We start from the raw sequence: 19,712 nt of genomic DNA, 5'->3' as shown, positions 1-19,712 counted from the left end.
GGAAACTGGGAATGAGATTCCTTTTAGAAAGTATTATGTATATTTGTGCTGTGAAGCCGTAATAGCTGCTTTGTGAAATTTTGACTATGGGAATTATAAATTATAATTATAAATTATAAATTAAATTATAATGGTTAAAACTCTTATAACAATTGGTTTTGTTGTTTTTCTTTGACATCATTGCCTTCTTTGTTCAGCTCAACTATTTCTTGGTCTGTTGTACTTAACAATATTTGTTTTCTCCTTTAGGGTACATCAGTGAAGGGTTCCTAATTATGCAACATTCCGTGGATAAGGCCATTATGCTATACCACAACAGCACCGCTGCAGAAATGCTGTTCAGTAATATCAGAATTTTTGTTCAGAGATTTCCATACCCAGCTTATTATCGTGATTTCTTCTTTGTATATTCTGGCCTTTTCATCCCTTTGGTGGTTTTATTTATGTTCTCTATGAACCATTTTACCCTCATTCAATCCATTGTGTGGGAGAAGGAAAACAGATTGAAGGTAACTCTGCTCTTCTTGCGATAGATAGAACTTCTGTGGAAAATTTTGCACATGTGGGTCAAATTTATATGGAGGGTTGGATTATTTCTCTACACTTAGCACTGGTAGATAGTTATGTTTCAGTAGCAGCCAAGGAGTGAGCACTTACATCACTTGACAACTTTCTAAATTTTGTCTTTTCATTGAAACTCGATTTGTTTTTTAGTCCTTCTAGAAGACTACTTCACAAAAACATTACAGATCATATACAAATGTGGAATGCCCTAAAACCAATTTGGTATAAGGTGGATTACAATGAAATAATCAAATTGACTCTTGGAATTATATCTAGATGAATTTATGATACAATTCAATTATCTGTGATTCTGTGATTTATTTCTTCCTCCTTCCTTCTTTCCTACCTTCCTCCCTCCTTTCCTCTCTCTCGCTCTCCCTCTCTCTCTTTCTTTCCTTCCTAGTTTCTGCTCATTGAAACTGTTTCTTCTAGATGACCTTTTATAGTCCTTTCAATATTGTGTCTTGGTCAATAGCATGTTGTGTTAAGGCCAGAGATTTTATAGTTCAAAATTCAATAATTTATCCATCCAGTCTTAAGTCATAGGTTTGAATCTTCTAGCTGTAATGACTTTCTCTGTTCTGAGTGGTAAATACAGTTAATTTTCTTGCCTCAGCTTTCATAGCTGCTATTCCTTGATGTTTACATTAATTCTCAACTATAATTTAACATTTTTTCTTTAGTGCCCCATGACTATCATACACAAACTTCAACCATATAACTTATAATATTTAGTCTTTATTTTTTGTTTCTAAACTTTTTCATTGAAATATAACATACATGCACATAGAAACATGTAAAAATCCTAAGTATATGGCTGAATGGATTTACCATTAAATAAGTATGCCCATGTTATCATGACCCTGTTAAGATATAAAACATTGCCAGCCCCCTAGAAGTTCCCTTGTGTATTCTTCAAACACATTCCTAAAGATATTAACCTGATTTCTAACACCATGAGTTAATTCTTTCTGGTTTTGATTTTGACATAAATGGAATCATGTCCTATATTATTTTATGACTGTGTGGTTCATTCAGCTGAACCATATAATTGTTGTTTACTTATGTTCATTGAGTTCTAAGATTCCATGGTATGACCATATCACCATTTATCCATTTTCTTCTTGAAAGGTCATTTGGATTGTTTGGAATTTGACTATTATAAATAATGCTTCTATGAATATTTTAGACCTGTCTTTTTAACTGGGTGTTAGGTTATGCAGATTTATCTTTAGTAGATGCAGCCAAAGTATACCAATAAATTTTACCAATTTATACTTTGAAGTTTCTACCATATCATTAGCTTGATAACGAATTTCTTTTCATTGCTAAATAATATTCCATTGTATTGATGTACCACAAATTGTTTATCCATTTACCCATTTACTTATTGAAGAATATCTTGTTTGATTCTAAGTTTTGAGTTAATAAAACTCCAGCTATCATTTATTTGTGGGTTTTTGATGAGAATTCTATTCGTTCTATGTCCTCATCAACATTTGGTATTTTCAATCTTTTTTTTATTTTTTGCAAGTCTGATGAGTATTTAGTGGCAAATTGTTCAGTAAGCATCTTTCCTGTATGGTTTCTGATTAAAGTTGGCCAAAAATGAAGTGACATGAGATGTGGGTTACTGATGTGAAGCAGTAGTCATTACACTCTAAAGTTGTCATTAGTTAGAGTTGGAGAGGAAAAGATATGGAGAAGTAGGTATGCTCTAGTCTGCCCTGACTCTTCTAATCTATGACCAGTTCTCCTCAGCATTGTGGCTTTATTTTCATTTTCCTAATTATTAATGAGGTGGAGCATATTTTTTCATGTTTATGGGCCATATACATATCTTCCTCAGTGAATTGTCTCTTAAGATCTGCCTATTTTTTCCATTGATTATGTGTTCTTTGCTTTGGGAGTTGGGAGAACTAGTATATGTGGAATATACTGTGCTGGTTGATAAACATTGCAGATATTCTTCTCCTACTGCCCTTCACAATGGGTTCCTTTCAAAGTGGTTAATTTTTTTCAAAAGTGATTGTATTATTTCATATTCACACCAACAAAGTATGATAGTACCACATAATCATCAAAAGTTGGTATTGTCAGTCTTTATTTTTAATTACTTTATTTTGTAGCGCAGTTTCATGTTTACAGAAAATTTGCATGGAAAGTACAGAGCATGCCTCTCATGCCCTCCACACAATTTTCCCTATTATTATCTTCGTTAGTGTTAACATTTGTTACAACTGGTGAACCAATATTAATATGTTATTATTAACCAAAGTCCATAGTTCACACTGTGTGTTATACAGTTCTATAGGTTTTGACAAATGCATAATGCCATGTATCCGCCGTACAGAATCATATGAAATAGCTTTACTGCCCTAAAAATCCCGTGCTCCACCTATTCATCCCCCATGCCCTGTCACCAAAAACCATGCAACCATTGATCTTTATACTATCTGTATAGCTTTGCCTTTTCCAGAATGTCATATAGTTGGAATAATGTAAAATGTAGCCTTTCAGACCTACTTCCTACACTTAGCATTTAAGTTTCTACCATATCATTAGCTTGATAACGAATTTTTTTTATTGCTGAATAATATTCCATTGTATTGATGTACCACAAATTGTTTATCCATTTACCTATTGAAGAATATCTTGTTTGATTCTAAGTTTTGAGTTAATAAAACTACAGGTATCATTTATTTGCAGGTTTTTAATGAAAAATGTGTTTTCAACTTATTTGAATAAATACCTAGGAATGCAATTACTAAACCAAGTGTTGAGCTTCTGTTAGCCTTGCAAGAAATGGCCAGACTGTTTTCCAAAGTGACTGTACCATTTTTCATTCCCACCATCAATGAATTAGAGTCCCTGTTATTCTCTGTTCTCTCTGACATTTGGGGTTGTCAGTGTTTTGGACTGTAGCCATTTTGAGTAGGTGTTAGTAAGATCTTATTGTTGTTTTCATTTGCCATAACATGATCACATATGATGTTGAGCATTTTTTATATGCCTGTTTTTCCTCTGTAATCTTGTTTGGTGATGCGTCTGTTCAGATCTTTTATCCATTTTTTTTATTTGGGTTGTTTGTTTTCTTACTACTGAGTTTTAAGAGTTCTCTGAATATTTTGGGTACAATTCCTTTATCAGATATGTGTTTGCAAATACTTTCTGCTAGTCTGTGAGTCTCTTAAATACGTCTTTCACAAAGCAGCAGTTTTTAATTTTAATGAAGTGCAATTTATCAATTTTTTATTTCAGGGATTGCGCTTTTGGAGTTGTAATAAATAGTCATCGCCAAACCCAAGATCACTTAGGTTTTCTCCTATGTCATTTTCCAGAAGATTTTTAGTTTGTTTTGTATTTAGTTCTTTGACCCATTTTGAGTTAATTTTTGTGAAGAGTATAAGATCTGTGTCTAGATTCAGTTTTTTACATGTAGGTGGTCAGTTGTTCCAGCACCATTTGTTGAATATGTCAAAGATCAACTAACTATATTTGTGTGGTCTAATTTTGGCTCTCTCTTCCGTTCCATTGATCTATTTCTCCATTCTTCCACTAATAAACCACAATTTGATTTATTTGATTATAGTAGTTTTATACTAAGACTTGAGTCGGGTAATGACAGTTCTCCCATGTTGGTCTTCTTCAGTATTTTCCATATAAATTTAAGATCAGTTTTTCAATCTCCTCAAAATAACTTGCTGGGATTTTATTGGATTGGGTTGAATTTATGGCTTAAATTGGGAAGAGCTGGCATCTTAAAAATACCGTCTTTCTATCAATGAATATAGACTCTCTCTCCATTTATTTAGATACCCTTTTCTTTCTTTCATCAGAGCTTTGTAATTTTCCACATATGTTAGATTTATACCTAAGTTGTTTTTGTGGTTTTTTTTTGGAGGGTGGGTGCGTGGTCCAGGAATTGAACCTGGGTCTCCTGCATGGAAGGTGAGCATTCTACCACTGAACCACCTATACCTAAGTGTTTTTTTATATTAAGTAAATGTTGTTGTCATTTTTTAACTTCAAATGGCAATTGTCCATTGCTGGAAGGCAGATTTATATGTTAATCTTTTATCCTACAACTATGTTAAAATCACTTCATAATTCCAGGTGTTTTTTTGTTCTTGTTAATTCTTTAGGATTTTCTACATAAACAATCATGTCATCTGTGAACCAGGACAGTGTAATTTCTTTCTTTCCACACTAAATACATTTATTTTCTTTCCTTGTCTTATTGCATTAGCTAGGACTTCCATTATGATGTTAAATAGGAGTGGTAAGAGGGAACATTCTTGACTTGTTCCTGATCTTAGGGGGAAAGCTTCTAATTTCTCAACATCAAGTATGATATTTGCTGTAGGTTTTTTTAATAGATGTTCTTTATTAAGTTGAGGCAGTTCCTCTCTCTTCTTAGTTTTCTGGGAGTTTTTATCATGAATGGGTATTGGACAGATCAAGTGCTCTTTCCTCATCTACTGATATGATCATATGATTTTTTTTCTTTTATCCTGTCAATGTTATGTATGACATTAATTTATTTTTGAATGTTGAGGCAGCCTTGTTTACCTGGGATAAAAACACTTAGTTGTGGTGTTTAACATTTTTTATACATTGTTGGATCTGATCTGCTAAAATTTGTTAAGGATTTTGCATCTGTATTCATGAGAGACAGTGGCCTGAATTTTTTCTTTCTTGTATGCCTTTGACTGGTTTTGTTATTAGTGTTATTCTGGCCTTATGGCTTCTATTTTCTAGAAGAAATTATAGTGAATTGAGATAATTTCTTCTTTAATATTATCCCCAGTGAAACTATCTGGGTCTGATTATGCTTTCTGCTTTGGAAGGCTATTAATTGTTAATTCAATTTCTTTAATATGTAGATAGGCCTATACAGGTCATCTATTTTTCCTTGTGTGAGTTTTGGTAGATTGTGTCTTTCAAGGAACTCATCATATTATCTAACAGGTCTCTGGGTTGTGCTCATTTTTCTCCATTCTTTTTTCATTCTGATCCTCCGAGTGGATAATTTTTTAATTGTCTATCTTGAAATTCACTTTATTTTACCTGCACACAATTTGCTGTTGAGATTTTCTAGTGAATTGTTCATTAAAGTTATACTTTTCAGCTGCCGAACTTTTTGGTTCCTTTTTATAATTTATATCTTTATTGATAATCTCTTTTTGTTGAGACGTCATCCTCCTAGTTTCCTTCAGCTCTTTGTCCATGGTTCCCTTTAGGCTTTTGAACATACTTAAGACAGTTGATTAAAAGTTTTTATCTATAAAAAAAAAGTTTTATCTATAAAAAAAGTCCAATCAATGTCTGTGCGCTTCTTCAGGGGCAATTTCTGTGCATTTCTTCTGTTTATTTAGTCTGTGAATACTTTGTTGTTTCTTTGTATGCTTCATTTTTTTTTTGAAAGCTCATTTTGGATATTATAACATGGTAACTCTTGAAATCAGATTCTACTCCCACCTTAGGTTTTGCTTGTGTTTGTTATAGGCTGTAGTTGTTTATTTAGTGACTTTTCTAAACTATGTTCACCAAGACTGTATTATTTGTCATGTATGGTCTCTGAAGTTTCTATTCCTTTAGCTTGTGTTCAGCTAAAGTGTTTTTTTGTTTTTGCTGTTGTTTGTTTTTGGACAGAGATTTTCTTGAACACAGGAGAGAGAAAAAGAAGGGGGGGTGTGTCTGTGGGTGTGTGTGTGTGAGAGAGAGAAAGAAAGGGAAAGAGGGGTGAGGAGAGAAATTAAAAATGAAAAGAAGAAAAATAAACTCTTCTTGTATTTGCCGATTGGCTTTGCTGGGACCTTACTTCACTCTTACTTAGCCAGACCATTGACAATTCTGCTTTAGCCTTCTCTTTCTGCTTGCAGTGATCCTAGAGTCCAGCCAGAGGAAGCTTAGGATCTTTTCCGGTCTTTTCTGAGCATATATCCTGCCCTGGATATGGGAGTGGCTTTCTAAATTCCCCAGTATACATGGGCGTTTTGAATGCCCTGGCTTCCAAAAGAAACTCTCTCCCCGGTGTTTCCTTCCAGGCTTTAGGCATTCTGTTATGTGCCTCAACTGTAATCTTTTGCCCCAGGCAGCTGCAGGGTGTTTATTTGCTGCACAGTGTTTTTAAAAATGCCCCCTGCTATTCCACCCCAAGTGAGTTCTGAGTCAAAACAAGGGCAAGTGCCTTGCATCAGTCCTTCAGATAGTCTCTGAGCAGGTTGGAACAGGCAAAATACAATTCTTAAAAGGTCTCCTTTGCTCCGTTCAAAACTAGGAACCAGGATCCCACACTGGGAATGCAACCTGCCATCTTTAAGACTGTTACCGAGCTAGTGAGGGAGTGGGGAAGTGAGGCAAGAGCAAGTAATAAAAATACTACAATACTTTTTACCGTTTTTAAGTTGCTTTTTTCTTGAGTCAACATTCTAGTGGCTGTTGTCAATTTTTTACTTTTTCCAGTGGTCTCAAAAAGTTGGTCTGACAGTTTTTTGCTGATTTTTCAACACTTCTGTACAGGGACAAGCCCTCAGAGCTACCTACTCTGCTGTTTTTGGCAATATCAGTCCAATATTAGATCATTGTAATCCAATAAGGATTAAGATGATGTAAAGCTGTATTAAAGACAAGATTGTTTTTGTCTTACACCTAGAGACTAGTACTTTGTTATATCAGTTGAAAGCCCGGAGCTTTTACCCAATCCTTTCCTTCTTAGTGAGCCCTCGTAAGTTTGTTGACCACTCTTCTTCTAAGTTTCTCAGTTTCATCTTTATTGACAGATTGCATTTAGGGGTAAAGGACACCTGACTGTCTCACTCGCTTCTCTGGTATTTTCTCCCTTCCTGGATTTTTGCCTCATAGTTTCTCCTGCCTGCCTCAGTAAGTTAAAAAATATATAGTTTCTCTAATTTTCCAGGTGTTCTTAGAACCATCTAGTCAATCATTAACAAAAGTAGATCTATCAGGACTTCCTGGAAGATGGCGGCTTAGTAAGACGCGCGGATCTTAGTTTCTTCTCCAGGACACCTACTAGGGGAGTAGAAACGATACAGAAAGCGCCCAAAGCCACAACAGAGATAAAAAAGACAGCGTACCCCATCCTGGAACGGCTGGCTGGCTGAAAGAAGCAGCTCGGGTGAGATCGCCGAGGCGCGCGGGCCTTACCGGGCGGGGTGGCAAGCGGCCGGAGTTACTCCCTTCCCACTTCCCGGGCCGGCTGGGAGAATTGGAGAGGTGGTCCCCTGAAACCAAGGCGACTGGCGCCCACACCACGCGCAGCCCCCGGACCAACTGAGAGAATTGGATCGGAAACCCCCAGGCCGCGGAGAACGGTGACCCCGTGACTCCCGGGGAACGTGCACTCTCTCGGGTGGGCCGCTGCCACTGGCGCCCTCCCGCCACGCTTGTTGCCCAGGGCTGACTAGGAAATTCGGACGGGCTCTTTCCCTGGCTGCGGCGACCAGCAACCCTCCCTGCGTTCGGACACCCTCCCTGCGTTCGGACCCCGGACCGGCTCAAGCCGCTTCGGCTAGCGAACCCCCAGGACGGCGAGAGTTTTCCAAAGTTTAAGGTCCCACAGCACCTTTTACTGGTGGGACCCGCAGACAAACGTGTGCCACGAGCGCCACCTACTGGGCAGGATAAGAAAAACAGAACCCAGAGATTTCACAGAAAAATATTACAACCTTGCTGGGTCCAACCAAGAGAAATCTGAATAAATGCCCAGACGCCAGCAGCAGAAGATAACTGTCCACACTCAAAAGATTGAGAATATGGCTCAGTCAAAGGAACAAACCAATAGCTCAAATGAGACACAAGAGCTGAGACAACTAATGCTGAATATACGAACAGAAATGGAAAGCCTCTTCAAAAATGAAATCGATAAATTGAGGGAGGACATGAAGAGGACATGGGCTGAACATAAAGAAGAAATAGAAAAACTGAAAAAACAAATCGCAGAACTTATGGAAGTGAGGGATAAAGTAGCAAACATAGAAAAAATAATGGATAGCTACAATGATAGATTTAAAGAGACAGAAGATAGAATTAGTGATTTGGAGGATGGAACATCTGAATTCCAAAAAGAAACAGAAACTATAGGGAAAAGAATGGAAAAATTTGAACAGGGTATCAGGGAACTCAAGGACAATATGAACCGCACAAATATACGTGTTGTGGGTGTCCCAGAAGGAGAAGAGAAGGGAAAAGGAGGAGAAAAACTAATGGAAGAAATTATCACTGAAAATTTCCCAACTCTTATGAAAGGCCTAAAATTACAGATCCAAGAAGTGCAGCGCACCCCAAAGAGATTAGACCCAAATAGGCGTTCTCCAAGACACTTACTAGTTAGAATGTCAGAGGTCAAAGAGAAAGAGAAGATCTTGAAAGCAGCAAGAGAAAAACAATCCATTACATACAAGGGAAACCCAATAAGACTTTGTGTAGATTTCTCAGCAGAAACCATGGAAGCTAGAAGACAGTGGGATGATATATTTAAAATACTAAAAGAGAAAAACTGCCAACCAAGACTCCTATATCCAGCAAAATTATCCTTCAAAAATGAGGGAGAAATTAAAACATTCTCAGACAAAAAGTCACTGAAAGAATTTGTGACCAAGAGACCAGCTCTGCAAGAAATACTAAAGGGAGCACTAGAGTCAGATACAAAAAGACAGAAGAGAGAGATATGGAAAAGAGTGTAGAAAGAAGGAAAATCAGATATGATATATATAATACAAAAGGCAAAATGTTAGAGGAAAATATTATCCAAACAGTAATAACACTAAATGTCAATGGACTGAATTCCCCAATCAAAAGACATAGATTGGCAGAATGGATTAAAAAACAGGATCCTTCTATATGCTGTCTACAGGAAACACATCTTAGACCCAAAGATAAACATAGGTTGAAAGTGAAAGGTTGGGAAAAGATATTTCATGCAAATAACAACCAGAAAAGAGCAGGAGTGGCTATACTAATATCCAACAAATTAGACTTCAAATGTAAAACAGTTAAAAGAGACAAAGAAGGACACTATATACTAATAAAAGGAACAATTAAACAAGAAGACATAACAATCATAAATATTTACGCACCAAATCAGAATGCCCCAAAATACGTGAGGAATATACTGCAAACACTGAAAAGGGAAATAGACTCATATACCATAATAGTTGGAGACTTCAACTCACCACTCTCATCAATGGACAGAACATCTAGACAGAGGATCAACAAAGAAATAGAGAATCTGAATATTACTATAAATGAGCTAGACTTAACAGACACTTATAGGACATTACATCCCACAACAGCAGGATACACCTTTTTCTCAAGTGCTCATGGATCATTCTCAAAGATAGACCATATGCTGGGTCACAAAGCAAGTCTCAACAAATTTAAAAAGATTGAAATCTTACACAACACTTTCTCGGACCATAAAGGAATGATGTTGGAAATCAATAATAGGCAGAGTGCCAGAAAATTCACAAATACGTGGAGGCTCAACAACACACTCCTAAACAACGACTGGGTCAAAGAAGAAATTGCAAGAGAAATTAGCAAATACCTCGAGGCGAATGAAAATGAAAACACAACATATCAAAACTTATGGGACGCAGCAAAGGCAGTGCTAAGAGGGAAATTTATTGCTCTAAATGCCTATATCAGAAAAGAAGAAAAGGCAAAAATTCAGGAATTAACTATCCATTTGGAAGAACTGGAGAAAGAACAGCAAGCTAACCCCAAAGCAAGCAAAAGGAAAGAAATAACAAAGATTAGAGCACAAATAAATGAAATTGAAAACATGAAAACAATAGAGAAAATCAATAAGGCCAGAAGTTGGTTCTATGAGAAAATCAATAAGATTGATGGGCCCTTAGCAAGATTGACAAAAAGAAGAAGAGAGAGGATGCAAATAAATAAGATCAGAAATGGAAGAGGAGACATAACTACTGACCTCACAGAAATAAAGGAGGTAATAACAGGATACTATGAACAACTTTACGCTAATAAATACAACAATTTAGAGGAAATGGACGGGTTCCTGGAAAGACATGAACAACCAACTTTGACTCAAGAAGACATAGATGACCTCAACAAACCAATCACAAGTAAAGAAATTGAATTAGTCATTTAAAAGCTTCCTAAAAAGAAAAGTCCAGGACCAGATGGCTTCACATGTGAATTCTACCAAACGTTCCAGAAAGAATTAGTACCAATTCTCTTCAAACTCTTCAAAAAAATCGAAGTGGAGGGAAAACTACCTAATTCATTCTATGAAGCCAACATCACCCTCATACCAAAACCAGGCAAAGATATTACAAAAAAAGAAAACTACAGACCAATCTCTCTAATGAATACAGATGCAAAAATCCTCAATAAAATTCTAGCAAATCGTATCCAACAGCACATTAAAAGAATTATACATCATGACCAAGTAGGATTCATCCCAGGTATGCAAGGATGGTTCAACATAAGAAAATCAATTAATGTAATACACCATATCAACAAATCAAAGCAGAAAAATCACATGATCATCTCAATTGATGCAGAGAAGGCATTCGACAAGATTCAACATCCTTTCCTGTTGAAAACACTTCAAAAGATAGGAATACAAGGGAACTTCCTTAAAATGATAGAGGGAATATATGAAAAACCCACAGCTAATATCATCCTCAATGGGGAAAAATTGAAAACTTTCCCCCTAAGATCAGGAACAAGACAAGGATGTCCACTATCACCACTATTATTCAACATTGTGTTGGAGGTTCTAGCCAGAGCAATTAGACAAGAAAAAGAAATACAAGGCATCAAAATTGGAAAGGAAGAAGTAAAACTATCACTGTTTGCAGACGATATGATACTATACGTCGAAAACCCGGAAAAATCCACAACAAAACTACTAGAGCTAATAAATGAGTACAGCAAAGTAGCAGGTTACAAGATCAACATTCAAAAATCTGTAGCATTTCTATACACTAGTAATGAACAAGCTGAGGGGGAAATCAAGAAACGAATCCCATTTACAATTGCAACTAAAAGAATAAAATACCTAGGAATAAATTTAACTAAAGAGACAAAAAACCTATATAAAGAAAACTACAAAAAACTGCTAAAAGAAATCACAGAAGACCTAAATAGATGGAAGGGCATACCGTGTTCATGGATTGGAAGACTAAATATAGTTAAGATGTCAATCCTACCTAAATTGATTTACAGATTCAATGCAATACCAATCAAAATCCCAACAACTTATTTTTCAGAAATAGAAAAACCAATAAGCAAATTTATCTGGAAGGGCAGGGTGCCCCGAATTGCTAAAAACATCTTGAGGGAAAAAAACGAAGCTGGAGGTCTCGCGCTGCCTGACTTTAAGGCATATTATGAAGCCACAGTGGTCAAAACAGCATGGTATTGGCATAAAGATAGATATATCGACCAATGGAATCGAATAGAGTGCTCAGATATAGACCCTCTCATCTATGGACATTTGATCTTTGATAAGGCAGTCAAGCCAACTCACCTGGAACAGAGCAGTCTCTTCAATAAATGGTGCCTAGAGAACTGGATATCCATATGCAAAAGAATGAAAGAAGACCCATCTCTCACACCCTACACAAAAGTTAACTCAAAATGGATCAAAGATCTAAACATTAGGTCTAAGACCATAAAACAGTTAGAGGAAAATGTTGGGAGATATCTTATGGATCTTACAACTGGAGGCGGTTTTATGGACCTTAAACCTAAAGCAAGAGCACTGAAGAAGGAAATAAATAAATGGGAACTCCTCAAAATTAAACACTTTTGTGCATCAAAGAACTTCATCAAGAAAGTAGAAAGACAGCCTTCACAATGGGAGACAATATTTGGAAATGATATATCAGATAAAGGTCTAGTATCCAGAATTTATAAAGAGATTGTTCATCTCAACAACAAAAAGACAGCCAACCCAATTACAAAATGGGAAAAAGACTTGAACAGACACCTCTCAGAAGAGGAAATACGGATGGCCAAGAGGCACATGAAGAGATGCTCAATGTCCCTGGCCATTAGAGAAATGCAAATCAAAACCACAATGAGATATCATCTCACACCCACCAGAATGGCCATTATCAACAAAACAGAAAATGACAAGTGCTGGAGAGGATGCGGAGAAAGAGGCACACTTATCCACTGTTGGTGGGAATGTCAAAGGGTGCAACCACTGTGGAAGGCAGTTTGGCGGTTCCTCAAAAAGCTGAATATAGAATTGCCATACGACCCAGCAATACCATTGCTAGGTATCTACTCAAAGGACTTAAGGGCAAAGACACAAACGGACATTTGCACACCAATGTTTATAGCAGCATTATTTACAATTGCAAAGAGATGGAAACAGCCAAAATCTCCATCAACAGAAGAGTGGCTAAACAAACTGTGGTATATACATACGATGGAATATTATGCAGCTTTAAGACAAGATAAACTTATGAACCATGTAATAACATGGATGGACCTAGAGAATATTATGCTGAGTGAATCCAGCCAAAAACTAAAGGACAAATACTGTATGGTCCCACTGATGTGAACGGACATTCGAGAATAAACTTGAAATATGTCATTGGTAACAGCGTTCAGCAGGAGTTAGAAACAGGGTAAGACAATGGGTAATTGAAGCTGAAGGGATACAGACTGTGCAACAGGACTAGATACAAAAACTCAAAAATGGACAGCACAATAATACCTAATTGTAAAGTAATCATGTTAAAACACTGAATGAAGCTGCATCTGAGCTATAGGTTTTTGTTTTGTTTTGTTTTGTTTTGTTTTGATTTTACTATTATTACTTTTGTTTTTTTCTCTATATTAACATTCTATATCTTTTTCGGTTATGTTGCTAGTTCTTCTAAACCAATGCAAATGTACTAAGAAATGATGATCATGCATCTATGTGATGATGTTAAGAATTAATGATTGCATGTGTAGAATGGTATGATCTCTAAATGTTGGGTTAATTTCTTTTTTTCCGTTAATTAAAAAAAAAAAAAAAAGAGAAGGGATAATTGGAGATGAAGGGATACAGACTGTACAACGGGACTGGATATAAAAACTCAGAAATGGACAGCACAATACTACCCAATTGTAATGCAATTATGTTAAAACACTGAATGAAGCTGCATGTGAGGTATAGGTTTTTTGTTTTTGTTTTTTTTGTTTTTTTTTCTTTCTATTATTGTTTTAATTCTTATTCTGTTGTCTTTTTATTTCTTTTTCTAAATCGATGCAAATGTACTAAGAAATGATGAATATGCAACTATGTGATGTTATTAAGAATTACTGATTGTACATGTAGATTGGAATGATTTCTAATTGTTTTGTTAATTCTTTTTTTAATTAATAAAAAAAAGTAGATCTATCTAATTCATAGCTTTTTATTAATCTGCTTGTTAGTACATTCTCTTATCTTTTAATAGATCATACTTTTGAGGGTAAAGACTTTCATTTCTAACTATGTACTCTACCATAGTGCTTATTCTGTATAAGGTATGTAATAAGTACATTTTGCATGAATGAATAACATCCTTTGGATGAATAACCAGGTCTTCTAAGATGTACTTTCTTAGAGCTTTATAGGAGGCCAGTGCCTTTCATGTATAGTCAGTTTAACTCTCTCTGAAATCAGCTAGTCTGTGTTTTCCTAAATTTCTCCTTTGGAAGTTATGTTCTACCTGTATTAGACATTTTAATGTAAATGCATTGACTGCAACGCCTGTCACCATAGTGGATGTAGAGGAATCATTACTATATCAATTCTCTTCTTAAAAAGCTAATATGTCTTGGATCTTCTTCTAGACCACACACTTTTTAAACAGAATATGACTTTCTATTTTTTCTTTACATCCTCTGATGTTTCTAGCACAAGGCCTTGCAGAATAATTTTTGTTAATTTTGAATATAATAGGTTGATTTTTCTGTATATCTGAAAATTCACTAGAGCATGTGGTAGAAGTTGTAGCCTGATTCTTGTATGCTTAATGACTTATTCAGAACATTGTCATTTCTTGTAAATTTTCACCACCAAATTTGAAAGTTGGTGGTATCCTCCTACTGTCAGTTATAAGTCATAGCATATCATTTGGTCGAATGCAGAGTTAAGTTCAAAATACTATTTTGATGGAACTGCGTGTCCCCAGAACTTTTAAAATTTTTCTAGAAGTTTTTGTATTTCATTTTTTGTTCTTTTCTTACTATCTTCCCCTTGAGTGCCTACTTTTCACCCAATTATTTATTCTCTGCACTATTTGTAATGGCTAATATCCCTTTCTCTGTGGCCAAATGTAAGATACAGAAGTCTGGATATGACTGATATTAGAAAATATTTCAAACTAATTGCACAGAAAATGCAGCTTTCATCATTGAAACAAAAATAGATAATCAGTAGTCTCAGCTTCCTGCTTAAGAAGCTAGAAAAAGAAAAGCAATTTAAACACAAAAGAAGGAAGGAATAAAGACAAGAGCAGAATTTTTTTTAAGATGCAGAAAAAGAAATCCTTGCCAGACTTTTCAAAATTAAAATATGATCACATATCACAAAATCAGTGAAGGAGGATGTTCTAGTTTGCTAGCTACCAGAATGCAACACACCAGAGACGGATTGGCTTTCAATAAAAGGGGATTTATTTAGTTAACATATAGTTCTTCAGAGGAAAGGCAGCTAACTTTCAACTGAGGTTCTTTCTTACGTGGAAGGGCACAGGATGATCTCTGCTGGCCTTCTCTCCAGGCCTCTGGGTCCAACAACTTTCCCTGGGGTGATTCCTTTCTGCATCTCCAAAGGCCTGGAGCTGCGAGTGCTGAGATGAGGTATGCTGAGCTGCTTGGACTGTGCTACGTTGCGCTCTCTCATTTAAGCACCAGCCAACTAAATTAAACACCATTAATTACAGCAGGCACACCTCCTAGCCAACTGCAGATGTAATCAGGAACAGATGACATTCACATGCCATTAGCTCATATCCACAGCAATAGAACTAGGTGCCTTCACCTAGCCAAATTGACACCTGAATCGAACTACCACAAAGGATATCACTACAGATTCTATAGACATTAAAAAGATAAAATATTGTGAACAAATTCATGTCAATAAATATGACCATTTAGATGAAATTGACAAACTCCTTTAAATATAAAGCTACCAAGCAAGAAGAAACAGATTATCTAAATAGCCATAAACCTGTTTAAGAAACTGAAATCATATTTGAAAGTCTTTTCACTAGATAATTCCAGAACCATCTAGTTCCACTGAGAATACTGTTAAGTATGTAAGAAAAAACTAATACCAATTATACACAAACTCTTTTAGAATATAGAGAGGCAAAAACACTTTGTAACTATTTATGAAGCCACACATGCTTAGCAAAACCATACAAGGATAATATAAGAAAAGTATAGAACAATAGCACTCATGGACATAAACACAAAAATCCTGACAAAGTATTCACTAATCAAATCTAGCAATATATGCAAAGGATAACACATGACCAAGTGGAGCAGATGTATTCCAGGAATGAAAGGTTAGATTAACATTAGAAAATCAACATATCTCACTGTAGAAATAGAATAAAGAAGAAAATGCATATGATCATTTCATTATTGAAATCATGAAGATTTACTCCTATATTTTCTGCTAAATGTTTTATCGTTTTAGCTCTTACATTTAGGTCTACTATACATTTTGCGATAATTTTTGTGTATTATATACACAAAATACACAAATTCTTGTATATACCTTGTGTATATGCAAATTATGAGGTAGATTTACAAATTCTTGAGGGCTTTTTCTTTGTTTAGGGTTTGTTGTCACCATTTGGATGTCCAATCGTCCCACACTATTTCCTTTCCCATAAAATTTTCTTGACACCTTTACAGAAAATCAATTGACCATAAAAGTAAGCGTTTGTTTCTGTGTTCCTTTTAATTACGTTATCTGTCCTTATGCCAGGACCATACTGTCTTGATTATTGTAGCTTTGTAGTAAGTCCTGAAATCTGGTAGTGTAAATCTTCTAACTTTGTTCTTTTTTTTAAAGTTTTTTTGGCTATCTTTAGTCTTTTGCATTTCCATATGAATTTTAGAATTTGCTTGTCAATTTCTGGAAAATAGCTGGCAGGGATTTTGGCAGATTGTGTTGAATTTGTAGACTAATTTGGGAAGTGCTGCCATCTTAACATACAATGGGATGTCTTTATATTCATTTTGATTTTTTCAAATTATTTCAACAACATTTTGTACTTTTCAATGTACAAGTCTTCCACATCTTTTGTTAAATATACTGTCATTTTGACAGTTCATTAAAACTTGTTAAATAAGACTGATTCAAGCATCAGTCCCAAGGAAACTTAAAAGAAACTCTATTTGTGTCCCCTATGCATAATAAAGTAGACCAGCATTCACTTTTAAGAACTCTGGAAAGTAAGTAGATTTCCAGAAATCCTAATATTTATTCATTTGTTCATTTAATAAATTCATTCAGTTAATAAAGCACATCGTCTGCGCCAAACAGATACAAGTATGAAGACATAGCCCCTGCCCTTGAGGAGCTTAAAGTCAGAATTTAATATTGGCACATCAGTAAAATTCAATAAAAATATTTTAAAATAGCCTTTGAAAATTCATACCACACATTTTAATCTTCTTATTGCTTGTATACATTATATTGTTACTTAAACCTTTTAGATATCTTTTGTTAAAACTTGAAATACCGTGTGTCTATAAACAACCACTTCTGAGGAATATTTTTGGTTCATACAGATTACTGCTAAAACTCTGAGCTTTTTCTTCCCCCTTTTATCTTGTTTTAAGTGTTTGCTTCTAAATTATAATTGAATTTAAATATATTTACGTTCCTTTCTTATCTCCTGGGAGAGGACATAATAAAAAAGAGAGACTATAGTTTTATTTGTTTCTCGTGTCTGAACAGTACTTGGTAAGTTATTGGGAAAATGATCTCTGGGCTGTTAAGATCTGCGTTAGAATCATAAGACTGCCACTCACTAAATAATTTTAATCAAATAACTTGACACTCTGAGCCTTTATTTCCCCATCTATTAAATGGAGATAATATTTATTATTTAAACCATTTTAGTTACTACGGAAATTAAATTATAGACAACACTTGCAAATACATTTTGAAAACTCTCCGCACTGTACATATTATTTTACATGATATTTGGTTTGTGTTAACTCTCCCACAGGAGTACCAGCTCATGATAGGACTCAGTAACTGGATGCTCTGGACTGCCTATTTCGTCACATTCTTCTCTTTGTATTTAATTGTCATCATTTTGATATGTATAAGTTTCTTTGCCAAGGCAAGTGTCTGTTTGACTGCCACGTGTTACAGCTAGGTTTTGCAAGGGAAAACAGAAATATGGTGTGGGCAGAATGGGTCCCTTAGGTTACGAGGAAAATGAAAATGTGGATTGCTTTGATTCCATTGTGGAAATTCTGCTTAGTCTCTCAGCAAACCAAACTTTATACCTAGCTGGGTGGACCTTCAGTAAGAAATGAATTATTTCATTCATGCTTCATCTCATTGAACATTGCAATTGGTTTACTAGGACTATGAAAATATTTCAGAATGTTTTATTTCTCTTTTGTTTTTCTGTGATACCACTTAGCGTATGACTAATTTGGTTTCTTGATTGTTTTGTTAGATTGAACCTGCGCCGGTCCTCCAAAACAGTGAACCCTCTCTCATCTTTGTCTTTTTGCTGTGTTTTGCCATCACCTCAATATTCTTCAGCTTTATGGTTAGCACATTCTTCAACAGAGGTAAGTCTGAGACTCCTCCTGTGAAAGAATCTCAGTGACTAAAAGAAAATTGACTTAAAAGAGCATTATACTTGGGTGCGCCTTTAAATTTTTGTTGCCACTTCATATATAGCCCCTGCTTACATTCTAACTGTAAATACAAATATGTTCATACTAAATTATTTGAAAAGAAATGAAATAAGCAATGAAATTTAATATACGACACACTATAAAGGATAAAACCAAAAAGGATTAACAACATAATAGGATCATATTTTGGAGTGCCTTCTGACCTTTAGCTGCCATTTCATGTATGGTATCTGTCTAGCCATCTACCTAGAGGTATTGGGACTGACATGGCTTCTGTATATCTATGTGGAGAGTCCAATGTCTACCAATATCTGAAAATGAGTGTGTGAAATATCTGGAGTGCATGGAGAAAAAAATCACACAAAACTGTTTGACTGAAAGAAAGTGTTCTTGCATTTAATTTAGATCTTTATTGTGTATCTCCTGGGTGTTAGTGAAATATAGTACCTGCCCCCATAGACCTGACATTAAGCTTGGGACACAAATAACATATGAACAAAAAAATGACTTGAAATAACAGGCAGACAGAGTGAAAATTAATAGAATGCAGGGCACACATGAGAAAAAGGATACAAATTAAAATACTCTGACATCAGATTGAGGTTGAGATAAATCTAAAAATGTTTCCTGTAGAAGTTGGTTTTCAAACATTTTTGAAGGCTGAGATGATAAAGAGAGTAGGAAGTCAAGTGAACGAATATAAGTGTCCATTCATTGATTCATTTAACTCTTCAGGTCACTTAATTTGTGTCTGACACAATATCTAATATACAAAGGCAAATAATTGTTTCCTTTCCCTTTGAGGGCTCACAGGATATTACCAAATAACTCCATTTCATAAGTATGTCTATTTTCTTATTACATTATCATGAATACTATCATTTGATGAGTCCTTTCATGGCACAGGATCATATGTTCAACCTACAAGACAGCAAAGGAATCCAACCAACCAGACACAAAAAAGAAATCTAAACTCACAGGTAGAGAATTGTACTGTGACAATGTGAGGCAGAATGTGATATGTTGAAAAATAAGTTAGGTACCTTACAAATACCTATTTTCTATTTCCAGCAGACTCAATTTCTGGACATTTTTGTATGTGCCTTCTGATAAAAGTACAGAACTTCCACTATGATACAATGGTATCTACTTAGAAATGGAGTTGCTTACACAACCTGTCTAGGTTGTGTAAACAATTCCCAAGTCATTCCATGAATTCGCAGTTGCTTCAAAAGAAAATGCTCTATATCCAGACCAATATT

At 35.4% G+C, this 19,712-nt stretch overlaps 1 protein-coding gene across 1 annotated transcript in view; it reads left to right on the top strand.

The window, feature by feature from the left end:
* The window catches only part of LOC143667402 (phospholipid-transporting ATPase ABCA3-like), a 182,793-nt gene that overhangs the window by 52,489 nt on the left and 110,592 nt on the right, over positions 1-19,712 (top strand). Inside the window, exons 6-8 of the mRNA XM_077141590.1 lie at positions 250-509; positions 17,802-17,918; positions 18,264-18,381. Of these exons, the coding sequence (XP_076997705.1) occupies positions 250-509; positions 17,802-17,918; positions 18,264-18,381 (495 nt within the window). The remainder of the gene's footprint in view (positions 1-249; positions 510-17,801; positions 17,919-18,263; positions 18,382-19,712) is intronic.

The sequence above is a fragment of the Tamandua tetradactyla genome, chromosome 23 (assembly GCF_023851605.1).
Source record: "Tamandua tetradactyla isolate mTamTet1 chromosome 23, mTamTet1.pri, whole genome shotgun sequence".
In the NCBI taxonomy this organism is placed as follows: domain Eukaryota; kingdom Metazoa; phylum Chordata; class Mammalia; order Pilosa; family Myrmecophagidae; genus Tamandua; species Tamandua tetradactyla.
The sequence above is the reverse complement of the archived record's forward strand: the minus strand, read 5'-3'. Positions and strand labels throughout refer to the sequence as shown.